The 17,625-nt window shown below is 28.2% G+C and overlaps 2 protein-coding genes across 3 annotated transcripts; one reads left to right on the forward strand and one right to left on the reverse strand.

Moving 5' to 3' along the window:
- Positions 1 to 1,071: 1,071 nt before the first annotated feature.
- Positions 1,072 to 11,625, reverse strand: LOC107065601 (uncharacterized). The gene is made up of 2 exons (XM_015319445.2): positions 10,698 to 11,625; positions 1,072 to 3,964 (listed from the first exon to the last, which is right to left on the reverse strand). The coding sequence occupies exons 1-2, from the start codon at positions 10,914 to 10,916 to the stop codon at positions 2,726 to 2,728; spliced, it is 1,458 nt and encodes a 485-aa protein (XP_015174931.1). The 5' UTR covers positions 10,917 to 11,625; the 3' UTR covers positions 1,072 to 2,725.
- Positions 11,626 to 14,003: 2,378 nt separating this feature from the next.
- On the forward strand, positions 14,004 to 16,792 carry Pabp2 (poly(A) binding protein nuclear 1). Of its 2 annotated transcripts, none has more exons than XM_015319745.2 (7): positions 14,004 to 14,136; positions 15,200 to 15,336; positions 15,408 to 15,522; positions 15,804 to 15,871; positions 15,965 to 16,206; positions 16,277 to 16,369; positions 16,721 to 16,792. In XM_015319745.2, exons 2-7 carry the CDS (start codon positions 15,202 to 15,204, stop codon positions 16,752 to 16,754), a joined length of 687 nt encoding a protein of 228 aa, XP_015175231.1. In that variant the 5' UTR covers positions 14,004 to 14,136; positions 15,200 to 15,201; the 3' UTR covers positions 16,755 to 16,792. The 2 variants fall into 2 exon arrangements, with proteins under 2 accessions (XP_015175231.1, XP_015175232.1); XM_015319746.2 differs by having other exon boundaries at positions 14,004 to 14,130.
- The last annotated feature ends 833 nt before the right edge of the window (positions 16,793 to 17,625 follow it).

A 17,625-nucleotide genomic window follows, 5' to 3' on the forward strand; every position in this document is an offset into this window, starting at 1 on the left:
CATGCGTGAAATCAACACGTTTTTCCACTTAATTGACATACACACACATACACACACATATATATATAGTTTGAATATATATATATATATATATGTTGGATGCCATCCTGCGTCCTTTTTTCCTCCTATTTCACCTAATTCATCTCGCTGATATCTTCTCATCATCGGTTATCACATCCTATTATGTCGAATAATAATAATAATAATAATAATAATAATAGTAATAATAATAATAATATTAATAATTTATATTTCAAAATTTATCCTCAAAGAGTTAGAATTTAATCGAAATAATTTGTTCTTCTTGTTATAATCTATTTGAAACCACGACTTTTTTTCGAACACGGTTACCAGAAACCATTTCTTTCTTTTTTTTTTTTTATTGTATTGCCAATTTTATAATGTCAAATTTTGGTTTGAAATATTATTTAGAGTATAGAGATTATTTAATTAATTAAATTAGAGATATTATTTATATAAAAAAAATATAATAAAATAACTGATAATAGTTCGGTATGGTTGCACACAAGATTTGCAAATGATCTCCAATGGTGGGTTAATGTTACATATGTGTTTGTATGTGTGTGTACATTTAATATTTTAATAATAATTTGTTATCTTCTATAATATTTTCTATTGTCAAAATCGTATTTTAAATTGTTCAATTAATTTTTTAATAATATTATACTTTGTTCTCTTCTATTCATTATTTTTTGTCTCAGAATCGTATTTAAAATTTGTTTTGTAAAAATTAATGAATTTTGTTTAATACAACGAACGTTTTTTACGATCTATTTATCATTTTATTCAATATGGTTATCAGTTGATTTTAAATAATAAATTTTTTTTTTTAAACAAATAAAATCTAAAGAAAAATCTTACCTTTGTGATTTATAATTCACTTATTATTATTATTATAATTTGTTCATTTCTGGACACGAATTAAAATCTTTCATCAATAAAATATTTAACTAAATTTTACTAATTACTATTCATCATATTTACATAAAATATAATATATATATATATAAGAGTAAAATGAGAGTGTATTGACAATTGAATAATATAACATCGCGTTTGTTTGTTTTTTATTGATTACATGTATATACAATAATTTATTTAACCGCGCATATTTCACCATCATCATCATCATCATCATCATCATCATAATCATAATCATCATCATCATCATACTCTACATTTACAAATACATTCTTCCGGAGAATATTTAATAGAATAATCGTAGAGTAAATTGCATTTTACGAAGAAGAATCGGAATAGTTGATTTTTCTCTTTTTTTTTTGTTTTGTTTTATTTTGTTTTGTTATTTGTTCATTTTTAGTATCTCGTATTTTTCCCTCTTGACTAAAAAACAAAAAAAAATAAACCCCTTTCTTTTCTTCACTTAGTTAGACGAGAACGATCATGAGAAATAAATAAAAAAGAGAGAAAGAGAGAAAGAGAGAGAAAGAGAGAGAGAGAGAGAAAGTGTCTATACACTTTAACTAATACAATTACCTTTATACCATAGTAAAACACGTGGTTTAACTATAGCAAGTCTCTGAGTTTCTTTTTCTCTCTAATCTCGATAGAAAACTTTTCAACTTTTCCACTGTAAAACTGAAAGAGTCCTACTACCCATTTGTATATCAACCATGGTTTTCATACTTTTATTTTTTCTTCTTCTTCTTCTTCTTCTTCTTTTTTTTTTATTTTCTTCTTTTACTCTTGCCTTTTTATTACTCATCGATCACCTAACTTTTCATTCTATGTGCACAAAACGGATCATAATATATACTTTTTTTTTTCTTTCGCGAAAAAGAATCGTTGTATCGTTGTATACAATCACATATATATATATATATATATACTCGTAAAGCTTTTTTTTTACAACTCATAAGCAAAAGAGATTCTTCAATAAGAATCATTTTAAATTATTTAGTAAAAAAAATCAAAGAAATAAATTAATAATAATAATAATAATAATAATACATAACGTGATATTTTGTTATTTATACCTTCGTTAGACGAGAAGGTAATAATTAATTCTAATCTTTTTTTACGAAATTTCTTATCTCGTTTTTAAACATACACTATGTATATATCATTTGTTGTGTTTTGAATAAATAAATTTTCGTCGTTCAACACAATTATCACATTACAGCGTATAATTAAAGAAATTTAATAGGACTTTTTTTGTTTGTTTAATCTGGTAGTAAACGATTCCTAAAGAAAGAAAGAAAGAAATAAAGAAAAAGAGAGAGAGAGAGAGAAAGATAGAAAGATAGAAAGAGAAAAGTCTTTTGAACAACAACATTCCTTTGAGTTACACTAGAAAAGGAATGAAATATTTCTTATCGATTGTCCTTTCAATCCTTGACTTTTAATATCCCAAAAGAAGACACTTTTCTTATCGTTAACATAACGGATCGTGAACGTTCAAATCAGTCAATTCGTTTTTATTCCGGAGAACGTTCGATGTTCATCAAAATGGCCTATAAGAAGAAGAACAACAACAACAAAAAAAAACACTGAAACGATCACTGTCATTAAATTCGCAATACTGTAAGTAGATAACGATCATACGAACAGAAATCGAATTAGTTTAGACGATATATAGGATGTTCTATCTTGTTCAAATTTGCATGTTTATAATCACGTGTTCGTTCAAAGTGAAATAATATAAGCTATTCCCCCAAATAATTGTAATTTGACAATTAATTATTTAAGTCGCAGCTCCGTATGAATGTCTTTGAATAGCCGAAGTAGCAACAGGTAAAGGATAACCAGCGGCATAAAGTGGTCTTGGTGCTAATAACGGTGACTTTTTCGTCGTCGATTCAAGTGACACACTTTTCGGTTCTAAAGCCAATTCATTTTCGTCGGGTGCTATGATGTTCTCGATGGTGAAAGGTTTTTTCGTTTTTTTCCCAATTCCAAGAGTAGACGATAAGCTGGTATTGTTGATGGTAGATGTTAAATTAACGATTGGATCTCGATTATTCGGCGAGGATGTTTGAGACGTGACATGATCCGTTGTTAAATTGGTAATTTGGTCGGTAGTAATGCTAAGTAGTGGCGAGGATCGAGGATTGTTGGTACGATAACTCTTAGAAATAGGGGATCCAGGTGAAATGGATGATGTTGGAGATGGTGGTGCCGTGACGATGCTGCTACTACCATAAATCGCACTGATCCTCGACGATGACGACAAAGATTCATCCTCGTTAACGTTGTCGCGATAACCCAATTCGTAAGGATTATTATTATCTTGTAAGAAATTTCGTTCATTGTTTTCTCTGACGTCGAGTCCGGATAAAGATGTACGTGTGCAAAGTCGACGCGTATCCGGTGATTCGGTGTTCGTTGGTTGAAGTTGTCCCGTTGTTTGTTGAAGATAAGACAATTGAGAGACGTAAGGTGATACGGGAAACGCGGAAAAGTTCCATGTTCCTGATTGAAGCAAGGCAGCTTCATAAGTCCTTAAAATTTCGTTGCTACTCTCCGTACTGGTCAATCTTTGCCTAACTTCCGGCGACAACAGATAATATCCGGCAACGGCTTCGTTGTTGGCATCGAATCCGCTTGGACTTGGGCTTGAACCGTTCGGAAAAGCAGCATTGCTACCAGAACCAGCCGAACTTATCATCATTCGTCTTTCCTCCATTTCCCAACGTAACAAATCGTCCCTCAATCTATGCAAACTCGCCACGTTCAAGCCTGTCCCCGTTGTACTGCTCGTCGGACTGTTACTGACATTATTCACCGGTGATTGATCCGAACAAGGTGGTGGCATTGCCGAAGCTAACGCTTGCAGTTCCGATTTTAACAATTCCTTGTCGGGTTTGTGTAGTTTAAAACGTTTCCGACGACGAAGAAGCGAGCCATTTTCGAACATTGACAGAGCACCTGGGTGTAGTGCCCAATAGGCACCTTTGCCTGGTCTGTGCGGTCCACGTGGTACCTGGAATGTGGAGAATATTTTTTTTAATCAGTCGCTTCGAATTTTGCACGATATTCGACGAAGGCTTTTTTTTTTTTTTTTAATTTTTTTTTTAGGGGATCCTGATGCCTTATACAATTTCTTTATTCTTATGATATTTTCATTTCATTTTCATTTCTAAATATCTTCTCACATATGCTTAAGTAGATATATATATATATATATGTATTTGTTTGATTTTTTTTTGTATACAATCCGACATTTTAATATCATATTCGTGATTATCGCATCATTTAAATCACAATCTCAATCCCAATCCCAATAATTGCAATGCAAAAGTATTGTGTGTGTGTGTGTGATTTGAAATTTCTCTTAATGAAATATAAGTATCATTTCTAATTCCATCCGTTATATTATTAGCTAAGATAATAATTATTTAACTCGATAAGAAACTTGGTGTCTTGGAGGAGAGGAAATTATTTGTAGTGTACGATCATAAAGAAAATAAGTCAAGAACTTGTTGAAATGATACCATTGAATAGTTTTCTTCAGAGATTTTTATTTTTATTTATTTTTTTTTTTCATTGGTTCTATCTATCTTTGGTTACTTGTTAGAAAAGATCTATATAGACTCTAGCTTAAGAGTTCCAATAATCAGCTTATACATCTCATCGATAGTACTATAATATATCGGAAGTTTGAACCTTAGGCTATATCATCGTTCGGAAGACAGTAGAGAAGATCGCACACGAGTTGTTACACATTTAAACCAAGGATGCGGTTTGTCGGCACAAATAGTAATCGGTCTCATCGTACGACGCTGTCGGAGAAGGCACTAATAACGTCTCGAACCATAATATATTTTCCCTCAATCCTCCCGCCCGCCCCCCTACCACCACCACCACCCTGCCGCTGCCCCTGCCCCTGCCCTCACCCTCCCTCGACTACTCCTCTAACTTCTTCTTCATAGTCCGCTTATTATAATCTACCGGGAGCGGACGAGCTTCTTTTCCAATCGAATCAACTTACCCGATCGACAGATAATCATTTCGCCTTATTAAATGTAAAACCTGTTCATTCTCAGTTTAATGAACTTAACTCCCTCCCTACCTCTTACACCTATCCTATCTCACCTTACAATATATAGATAGATTTTTATTTTGTATTTTTTTGTATATATCTAACTTGTGACTAGTCAATCCTAATAATAACGCTAACTCATACAAATAAACGTAATGTAAGATATATACGAGTAGAAAATTAATTATGTATCAAAGGATAAAGTATAATACTAAATTACTATATTATATATATATATATATATTGTATTAATTGTAATATAATAATATATATAATATAATCATATTACATATTATATATATTAATTATTATATTATATATTATATAATATATTATATTAATATATAATAATTATATTATATTATATTAATTATAATATAATAGTATATATATATAAATTATATTTTATTTATATAATTAATTATTATAATATAATTATTATAATATTATAATAATTTATTTATATCTATAATTAACATAATATAATAATTTAGTATTATATTTCAATAATAAATTAATATTATATTTTGGAACTAGTATTGTATTTAAAGTATTATAAAATATTATATATCATGTCATCGTCGTCCTTCATTTAACATCTTCAAATAAAAACAACTTCAAAAACTAATATTAAAAAGAAAATAAAAACAGGAAAAATGTGATATATAAAACGACAACGTGTAGTAGTAGTAGTAGTAGTTATTGGTATTATAGTAATATATTGACATTATTTATCCGTTCCATAAACTTAAGTTTACATGAAAGGTTTCTATTAAATTTCATTTAAAAAAATGATCAATAATTATCATTTTTCAATCACACATTTTGATCTACTTTAAAAACCTTCTTATTTATTATAGTAATGCAATAAATAATAATAACGATACGCATCATTGACTTTTATCATTAACATTTTAAAAAGCTGTTTTACATTTTTTTTCTCATTCATTATTATTTACTACGATATACTCAAATTCGTTTTGTTTCATTTCGCAAAACGAATGTTGGTATACATATATATATATATATATTTATAATACAGATTTATATTAGATAATTTTGTGTCTAGTCAGCTAGTACAACATTCTTTAATTGATGGTATCGAAACTAGTTTGATAGGTAATTATACGTCTCTTGAATATGTATAAAATTATTGAAAAATAATATCTATACTAGAATGAGAAAGTAAATAAATAAATAAATATATATATATATATATATATATATATATATATATATATATTTATGTTGACTTTAGTAGATTAGTGTGAAAATAACTTTATATAAATGTCATGTCTCTTAGTTCAGTATTTATAATTTCATCGTTTTTACGTTAAATAACGTTATTTATTTGAGTTAAATTTATAATCGTAGAAATATTAATTCACTTGAAAATGAATCAAGATTATACGATATACGTATAAAATGACGTAAGGAAAAATTTCTCATCGAATAGTAGAAGAATATTTTGCTTAGAATTCAATTAGATTAAAATCGATCATTTTGTTTTTTTTTCTTTTTACTTTTTATCAGACCAGAATATCGTACAAGTTGGGATATATCTTTTTCGTTGTAAAGAAAAAAGTTATAGTTCGTTCAAAAGTTAGTTGGTGGAAATATCATTCGACGATGTGTGTGTTTCCCTGAATAAAAAGGGGTTGAAAGTTTTCGCAATAATGTTTGCGTGTCTAGTAACACGACGTTTACACGCACATATATCTATATATATGTATAGGTATATGTATGTATGTATATTGAAGATTGCAATAATTTTGCATACTAGGTACAATATCTTATTGGCCTGTGTAACCGTCACATGTGTTAATGTTTGCGGTATATTTGAACTTCTATCGTGATAGGGGAGAGATAGATATTTTATTATTATTTTTATTTTTTTTTTTTTTACGTTTTTATATTCTAAAAGCATCAAACCGGTGACATATGGTATATGTCACATGGAATGATCCAACAAACAGGACATCCTGAAGACTTACGCACAAAGTACAATATTTTTCTTTTTCTATTTTTGCTATGTTTTGACTTTAACACAATATATATATATATATATATACTTTGAAAATAACTATGGGAATGAAGTATGGGGAAAAATATAGTTACATTAAATATCGTTTCAAGTATCTAATCTTTTTTATGAAAATTATTAGTTTTTCATGGATATAGATTTAATACGTTTTAATGTATCATTTATATATAATATATTATATTATATTTTAATATATATATATATTATTATTATTATTATTATTATATAAGATAATTATATTAAAATAAATTATAATATGTTATATTTAATTTATAATATAATATATTATAATAATTATTATATATAAATATATATATATATTATATTATTATCTTATAAAATATATTAGATATTATAATAATAAAAATATATAGATATTTTATAATATATTAAATATATATATATATATATATTAATTTATAAAATAATAATTTATTATATTATAAAATATTATATAAATATAAAAAATAATAAAATATATAATTATTTATTTTATATAATTTATATACTATATATATGATATATAGTATCATATAAATATATATATATATATATATATATAAAATAAATGTATAAAATATATAATATATAAGAAGTTTAAAGAGAAGAATTTTGTACATAATATTTATATATAAATAAATATATACATATATATGTTATGTATCTATACAAGATGAAATAAAGATGAAATAAAATAGAGTTGGTTAGCTAAGAAACGATCAAAATAGATAATACCAATTTTAGTTTCAATATACGAAGAGAGAGTAATTTTGATGATAACTATGGGAATGAACTATGGGGAGGAAAATATAGTTACATTTAATATCGTTTCAAGTGTCTAATCTTTTTACTGATAATTATGATTTTTCACGTATATAGATTTACTTAATACGTATTTTAATGTATCATTTAAACGTGGGATATAAAAAAAATAAATGATACTTTACAAAAGATAAGTGCCTTAGATGAAAAAGAGATATAAAATAAAACATGATTTTTATCCGACGGCAAATAAAAATTTTAGAGTTAATAGGATTAGATATGCATCTAATGAACAAATTAATTTATCTAATTTAATAAACAACATTTTTCTATATTATTTTTTATAAATGATAAAAAAAAGTATGATATACATATATATATATATTTTTTTTTTTTTAAATAATATGAAACATTGATTCTAAATACGTTTGATTCTAAATACGTACTTACGGGAAATTAATTTTTACAGGAAATTAATTTCTACAGGAAATTACATTGTACTAATTGAGTTTAAAGTTAAATAAAATTTCCTTAAAAGCCAATTTTCATTATTTTCACAGTGAATGACAACGAGAATGCCTATCTTCGGAATAAGAATGATTTATGTTCTCATTTTACAGTTCCTGATTTTGGTCTAAACTAGTTTTTTATTTTCAAAAGCGTCACGCATACTTTCATATTTGATTGATACATAGAGGATCGTGTTAAACGAGTAATAATAATTAAAAAAAAAAATAAAAGGAAAAAAAATAATAATAATAATTGTAGAAAAATCAAACGCGTGTGATATTACATTTCTTGCAAGTTTATTCATCCGAAAAAAAGGGTTTTAATTATTTTACTTTTTTTTTTTAAATTACATACATTTGTACAATAATTTAGTTTATCAAACAACAATGGCAATAACAATTATATACAAAATATAATATATAGAAGTTTATTTTATACATATTATTTATATATATATTTATATATTTTGAAATTTATGAAAAAAAAATTTTTAATTATATTTAAGAATTTTTAAATTATTTTAAATTACATTTTTTAAAATTTAATAATTTAAAATAAAAATAATAATAAAATATATAAAACAAAATTTATATGTAAATATATACATATATAAAATTATAAAAATTCAATATATATATATATATATATATATATATATATATATATATATAAAATTATAAAAATTAAATTTTTAATTAAATTTAATAATTTTTAAATTATTTTAAATTACATTTTTTTAAATTTAATAATTATGAAAAAATATAATAAAATAAATTATATTAAAATACATACATAAATACACATACATAAAATATATTTATTTATATATAAATAATACGTATAAAATAAACTTCTACGTAAGAAAGGAAGGAAGGAAGGCAGGAAAGCAAACGCATTATTTTTGATTTCATTTTCGATAGATCGAAATAGAAATAGAAAAAAGAAAGTTAGTCGTGATTTTCTTTGAATGAAATGGATATGTGTTGTTGTCGACAAGTACTAATAATAATACACAAGCCTTTTATATTCGTTTTGAGAACGAAGACGCGTTAAGTCGATGATCAGGTTGGCAGGTGCGAAACGCAGATGGTCAAAGAACGTACAATAATAATATAGAATTTATAGAGAGGTGTGCGAGTATTTCTTATAAAAATAAGAAAATAAGATTTAGAAATATACATTTTACTTTTGATAGAACTAACAACGTTTATAAAAACAAAACATTATCAAATTTTAATTCACTTTCTTTCCCCTTCCCCCCCCCCTACCCCTTCGTACCTTTTTCACCCTTTTCTAATTTCATTAGAACAATCTACTCATTTAAATTTAACGATTAATATACTTTGTAATAATTAACGAAAAAATTTGTTGTTGATCGAGGATAAAGGAAAAAACTTTTTTGAAATCTAATTAATCGATTATCGAATCATCTTGTAAGATAAATAACATTTTGTTTTTGATCGTGTATCTCATTAATTTCTACAAATTTGAATTATCTAGATAATAATTTATAGAAACTGTATATTGATATTTTACTTTACAATCTAAAATATTTGAACGTTTGATCATCTTAACAAACCCCCCCTCCTCCACCCCACTCCCACCCCTCTTAAAATATTGCACGCATTCTATTACCGTGTTTTGACAGTAGATCACACGTGCAGATAATAAAGTTGAGTATTTAACGACGAATGAAAAAGTAAAATAGATTGATTGTTTTTAAAGATGTATTGGAAAATAAAAAATTCATTTTCACGTGAATCAGGGAAGAAATAATTTGGCGGGATGTTTGAATGATTTTGTATAATAGTATTGGACGACAGTAAAAAATAAAATGAAAAACTTAAACGAAAGTGAAACTGATGATTGAATTACATACTGTCAATGGGAATAACTTAGTAATAATAATTGTAAGACATAAAATCTAACAATGCAAAGTTTTCCATGATTTTTGTAAATAGACACACGATCCTTGAGACAAAAAAAAAACATAATAAAATGGTAGAAACGAAGCTTAATTTGAAGATGTTAAATTAAAATAATCGAATCATCTAGTAAAATAAATAACGTTTTATGTTATTTTGATGGTGTATCTGATCAATGAACCTTCCATGTGATTTTTGTACATAGACAAACGATTCTTAAGACAACAACAAAAATAATAAATGAAAGAAACAAAGCTTGATTTGAAGATGTTAAATTGAAATAATCGAACCATCTCATAAGATAAATAATAAGGTTTTATATTATTTTAATGGTGTATCTGATCAAAATGAACCTTCCATGTAATGTTTGCAGATAAACACGCGATCCTTGAGACCAAAAAAAAAAAAATTAATGAAAAAAGAAGAAACGAACCTTGATGAAGCAATCGTTGAAGGATAGATTATGCCTTAATGAATTCTGCCATCGTCGTGTGTCCTTTCGATAATAAGGAAATCGGTCGGCGATAAATTTGTATATTTCAGCGAGTGGTAACATTTTATCTCGCGAGGACCATATCGCCATTGCCGTGAGCGATATATAAGAGAAGGGTGGTTTTTGATCTCCGTAAGTATCGCGCGACGGCCGCGGCATTCTTGGAAAGCCAACAGCCTGACGACGAATTAACGAGCAACTTAGCCCGGGGCTTATCTCAGGATTAACTTCAACACTTATTTTTTCTTTCGATGAATTCGAACCATTAATCGACGATTAACTTTGACCACCAGCCAAAGAACTATCATTCTTCTCACTGCTTCTTCTTCTTCTTCTTCTTCTTCTTCTTCTTCTACTATTACTTAAGCTTGTGTTTTAGCTTCAATTTTGATTAGCTCAGCCACCTATAAAAAGCACCGATCCAAGCTTCTCATCCAAGATTAATCCCAATACATGGAACATTTCCCACTAATCTTATACTTTCATCATCTATTCGGCACCGAGGAAATTTAAAAAAAAAAAAAAAGATACTCTTCTTCCTCACCGAATAAACACCGATCACGATCAAATTCGTCTTTATTTTATTATTTATTTTATTCACAAGATGATCCTGTTAGTCCGACACTGTTGTTGTTAATTCACTCTCATGATGTATACGAACGTCACTTAGTTATTATACATAAATCGTCTTGGTATCTAACGAGATAGGAGGAGAGAGAGAGAGAGAGAGAGAGAAATAAAGAAAGAGAGAAATAGAGTAAAAAAAAGGACACTAATTATTAAAAGATTTATGTATAACCGAAAGAAAGCGTAGATACTATAAGAGAGTCTTAGGGTATACTGTATGAAAAAGCTTGGAAATCTAAGCTCCCACGATCGTGTCTCCACGGATACTGGCTACTAACCATACCCACACCCCCGCAACAAGTTCCCCTACTCAAACGTTGGCACGGTAGCGCCTGGGATTGGTTGACGAGGAGCCTCCTCGAGTCCTAGGTCCCACCTGATATTATGGCTTGCCTCCAATCATCGCTCGACTTTCTTTCACGTTAAACCCCTACCCTGGTAAGATAGTTGACGATGGGCGTTTTAGCTAGATACGAGGTGGGTATATTTTCTCTCTTTTCCTCTCTTTTGCTCTCTCTATATCCGTCCTTCTCCGTCCTTCTTTTCATCGACAAACGCATACTCTTGTTCGCAAAACGGAAGGTGGAGTCGAATCAAGCGAGAACCGTCCCAAGGAACGAGAGGATTCCTCTTGTTATTTTATTTTGTCTTCTCACATCCCCCTCCCCTAGCCGGCAACAATCCGATCTCCATGCGTATCGAAGAGGCCGGACGAAGAGCCCTTCCAAGGATGGAGGACGGACGGTGCCAGAGGACGGTGCCAGAGGACGATGCCAAAGGACGGTAAGAGAGGACAATGTTCCCTGCGTTGTTGCAGCCACCAACCAATCGATTCAGCCGTATGCTCGATGTTTAATGCACGAGTGCACGCCTACCTTGCAGAAACGTGCCTTCGAGATTGGAACATTGTCTTTTCTCTTTTCTTTTCCATTCAACTTGCGCGCGCACACCTTCTAACAAAATCCCCAAGTGGAAGAAAGGGTAAATGCTCCCCTTTTTTTTTTTTTTTCTAACAACAACAAACCCCCTAACATATCCGTGGTTACGCATTTGACGTTTTAACGCAGTATATACAATTATTTCCTCAGTTTATCGATTTGTACTTTCCTAATCATTCTATATCGCATTGATGTCTCCCGATTCTTCGAGTTAAATGATGCAAGTATAATGCTAAATGCATGTCACTTTAAAGTGATTCGAATTGATTTAAAGGTCCTAATATTTATACTTATTTACTTTTATTAATTGTCAAACTAATCTTACATATAGATCATCGATCGTTTAAATGATTATATTAATAAACTTGAAATATTCTTCTTTTCTTTTTTACCTCGCGTATTGAAATTTCTTTGCTTGATCTGTAAAAAATTATACAAATTTTGTAAGTACTTTAATATAATCAGCTGTAATTTATTATATAACCTGAGCACGTGTAAAACATAAATCTTACCTAATAATAAATTAATATTATCCTCGATATATATATATTACAATATAAATATGTACAGTGTGTGTTGAAACGTAACAGTCGGTAATAGAAGATTTCTGTTTTGTTATCGATAAGAAAGAATCTTTACATTGGTATTTGATGGTAAGATAAATTCCTGTTTTACTCTCGATTAATAGTCTCCTGTTTTTCCGTCAGTTATGTAAATTTCTTGTATTTTTTCTGCCCGAAAGATAGGCAACCCGTTATACATACGTGTATAAACAGTTTTGACTGCAAAAAAATTCCGTCCCAGTAGATGGCGCTCGCAAGCAACATTTTCAAAGTGTGTCTGGAGGATTGCATACGAACAGGCGCGCATTTTTTTAATTACATTAATAATTAAATAAATAATTAAAAAATACGAAAACAGAAGTTTCATAGACATTATTTCGTAGCGACCTTAACTCATAACCGAAAAATTGCTAAATCAAGTCTCGATCGAACGACCTGTTTTGTTCTGCAATTTAAATTCTATTTCTGTATTTTTTATTTTCATTATTGGGGAGAAAGGGGGAAGATATGTTTTATTCATTTTATCTTTTTCTCAATAATATAGGATAGGTTTTTAGCGAAGGATCTTGAGTGCGGGTCGAAAAATCGCAAGACTCTGCATAAGATTCGCCGTTTCCTTTTGTTCAACTTTATTTGCTAAAGACAAATTACATTTGAGATTGCGGTGTACGGTATAAAATAAGGTGCGTTGCTATTTTGAGATCAAAGGTGAAAAGCGTGTATTATATCGTAAAGAAAGAAGAGAAAGAAAGACGCGACGCTGCGAGTTACGGCGACGCCAGCGCACGAAAGTCGGCTCTTGGTCGAAGCTGTTGTTTGCATAAGCTACCGCTAGGTTCGGGCCGTGACTATTCTTTGTAGACAGTAGCTTGCATTTTCCTAATCGTAATTGGTCGAAAGTATTCAATCGTAATTTAAGAACGTTTAATTGGACCGATATTTAAACCAATCAACTTATACGTATTAATGTTTAGAAATCTCCCATTGGTTGATCGTTTAAATACTCAGAAATGGTTGTTGATTATTGGTCCAATAGGAAATACGTATATCCAATGGGATTACAGAATAAAATGTAAAGATAAATAGCATTATAAAGTTGCCTTTATCACGTGATGTATTCATCGCGTCAGTCTTGTTGCTAGTTTGCTGCGTGCTTAAAGCACGGTGTGTAAGTGTAATATTAAAACGTTTCAAGAATTGATTTTATTTAAATATCTTTAAACTATAAAAAAAAAACGTCCAAAAGTACGCGTATGTAATACATCTTTCATTATTTATATTCTTAGTACTTAATTGTATAATTTAGGTCATTCAAAAAAAAACATTGATTCGTTACGGTACCATAACCATTTTGATCTAACATTCTATTTTCTTTAAGTTTCGATTTGTAATGAATTTTGATGATATCCTATATATGACATATCTAATTAGATTTGTTTTTATTAGAAATATCTTCTATTCGCGAATTTTGAAAGATTTGCTCGATATATTTGTTTGTACATGGATTAATCGCGGATTGAGTATAATTTAACTGATATTTGAATATTGATTAACCCTTGGATTGGCAATGCTCTCTGAAGAATCCTAGTCAGTCGGTACCAAATCACTTGTTACTTTTACTAAAACTTATCTATGTATTTTGAATTCAGTTTATTCATTAAGTTTTTCCTTATTTTTATCTTATTAACAATATATTTTTTTTTTATTTATCAAATATTAAACATTTTGTACTAATTCTGTAAATTCTTCCATTTGTTACTAATTTGATACAATTCTCTATTGAAAAAAATTAAAGTAATGCATCTTTCTTTCCTATCTTTGTTTCTATATATATAATAATACCAACGTAATTAGTTTTCTGTTAATGCATGCCCTAATTATTATGATAAATTATATTGTTTATAACAAATTGAAAAAAAAGCCGATTTCATTGACTTGGATTCACTATTACCATTACATACAAACATATCTAAAAGCTTGGACATGAACGATTAAGTATAGTAGCATAAAAATGAATAATCTAAATTTGTACATTGATATTTCACTAAGTTGAAATAATATGTAATGTGCATTAAATTAATACATTCATATGTATTAAATACAATGCTATGAATAAAAAATTCGTTGATTCTCTTATAATAAATGATAAATTTCATATTCGAAAGAAATCCATTTATTTAGTTGAATATGAAAAAATACATGTTTTAATAATAATAATAATAATGCGTAACGTTAATATAAATTATTTATAAATTTAGTAAGAGAAAAATATCATAATACTAATAACTGTCATATAAATGATATTTTGTTATAGAAATGTCTGAATCAGATTTATTAGCTAATGACCATATTGATGGCCTTGATGGACTAGAAAATGGTCAAGATGGTGATGCTATTATGCAGTGTGACGCAGTTAAACGCGAATTGAATGAAGCAAATATAGATGACCCAGTATGTGATAATTAAATAACAATATTTTGTATGTTTTATTAAAATATATGCTCTATTTGATCATATTATAGGAACTAGAAGCAATAAAGGCGCGTGTTAGAGAGATGGAAGAAGAAGCTGAAAAACTAAAACAACTTCAGTCGGAGGTGGATAAACAGATGAACATGGGTAGTCCACCCGGAATCAGTAAGATATTCTTTTTTATCTCTATCTTATATTTAAATCCTTATTTTAACACTATACTGTCTGATGACACCACGTTGATGTCACGCAAAAATTATAAGTATTCAACAAAATCTAAATAATTAGATAAACATATACATAAACATATTATACAAAAGAAATAGAGGGATAGGATTTCATCAACGAATTCAGTTTTTAGATTGGTCGTGCAGACGACATAGTGTTAATAATAATCACATTTATTTTCCCTCATTTATATATATAAAAAAAATCGTTTATTTCAGCAAGTCCATTGAACATGTCGCTCGAAGATAAGATGGAAGTTGATAATCGTTCTATATACGTTGGAAATGTAAGTTAAAAATATGAAGACACAATATTCTCAACAATATCATACTTTTTTCTTATACATAAAAAAAAAACATTTTCTTTATGGTTACAACAGGTAGATTATGGTGCCACAGCTGAAGAATTAGAACAACATTTTCATGGTTGTGGTAGCGTCAACAGAGTTACGATACTTTGTAACAAATACGATGGTCATCCAAAAGGATTTGCATACATTGAATTTGCTGAACGTGATTCCGTACAAACTGCCATGGCTATGGACGAATCTATGTTTAGAGGACGTCAGATAAAGGTTATGCCAAAACGAACAAATAGACCAGGACTTTCAATGACAAATAGGTATGAAGATTGATAATAGATTGGTATCTAAGAAATAAATTATGTGAATAAAAATGAATATTCATTGTAGGGGGCCTAGGGGTGTACGTGGTTATCGTGGTATGGCTCGAGGGATAATTCGTGGCAGTGCATACTTCGGATACAGACCGACTAGAAGACTAAGGTATTTAATAGTTTAGATATTTTCTATTAACCCTTTCGCTACTACGGACCACTATAATGGTCCTCCATGAGATGCCACTGAGATATTACTTTTACCTTCACAAAATACCGCGTATTTTACATACGACGAACATATGCAGTTATAGCACGTCAAATATCATCATCCCACACTGGACGTTTAATATTAGGTGTTTTATTTCTTTTGATTAAAAATCATGAATATCAACAAGAAAATTATTGAAAAATAAAGTGCAATTTCGATGATACTGCACGTACAGTAGAAGTAATAGCAAAAGGGTTAATAATAATATTCTTAAGCATATTCTAAATATATCAAGATATTTATTTGCAGAAGTTACAGGAGAGGCTACTACATGCCCTATTAAACATTTTAATATAGTGCTATGGTTTCAACAATTTCAAGGTAAGTTCTTATTTCGTGTAATTTAATTTTTTTTTTATTCTTGTAAATACTCAAATTTCTCTTAAGAAAGAACTTGTCCAAGAAATACTTTTTTTTTTTTCTTATAAATATTGAAAAAACGTTCTCCCTTATGATATATGATCATTTTTTTTATCTCTCGTATGTGTGTTTAAAAAAAAAAAAAAAAGTAATGTTTAAATGAAAATAACAATTGCAGCTTTAATAAACGCGTAAAATTTCGAATTCTTTTTCTAACAAAATTGATCAATTTCTCTGTTGTTTCTTTTGCAATTTTAAATACAATTATTTATCATTTCTTTTTTTTTTTTTTTTTTTACTAAACAATATATATATATATGTATATGTAAAAGTCATTTTTGAAAATAATCTTACTCGTTTTATTTTCTTATTAGGAGATACAACAATTTTTTTAATATTATTACACGTGTATTCGTACACGTTTTTTCTTTTTTTCTTCTTTCTTTTTTTTTTCTTTTTTTTTTTTTTTTATTGCGAAGCATAATATTTCAAATTCTAAAGAGAACAAATATTTCTGATACATTTTACATTGTATATATACATATATATGATTATTTCTTAATAATATTTCAAATATTAACTTGATTATTTTATATAAATACTGTACATAATTACTGTCATACAATGTATCATCCATTTATGAAACTTTAATCATCCAACAACATTCACTTTATTGAAAATATATTTGATCTAATTGAATTTTATTATTGAAAAAAAGAAAAAAGAAAAAAAAAAGAAAAAAAAACAATTACAATGAGTTGCGTATATTTTTAAATTAAGAAAGTTAAATAAAG

This window comes from Polistes dominula, unplaced genomic scaffold (assembly GCF_049000335.1).
Source record: "Polistes dominula isolate Pdom_NZ unplaced genomic scaffold, Pdom_raw_medaka contig_23, whole genome shotgun sequence".
Taxonomy (NCBI): Eukaryota; Metazoa; Arthropoda; class Insecta; order Hymenoptera; family Vespidae; genus Polistes; species Polistes dominula.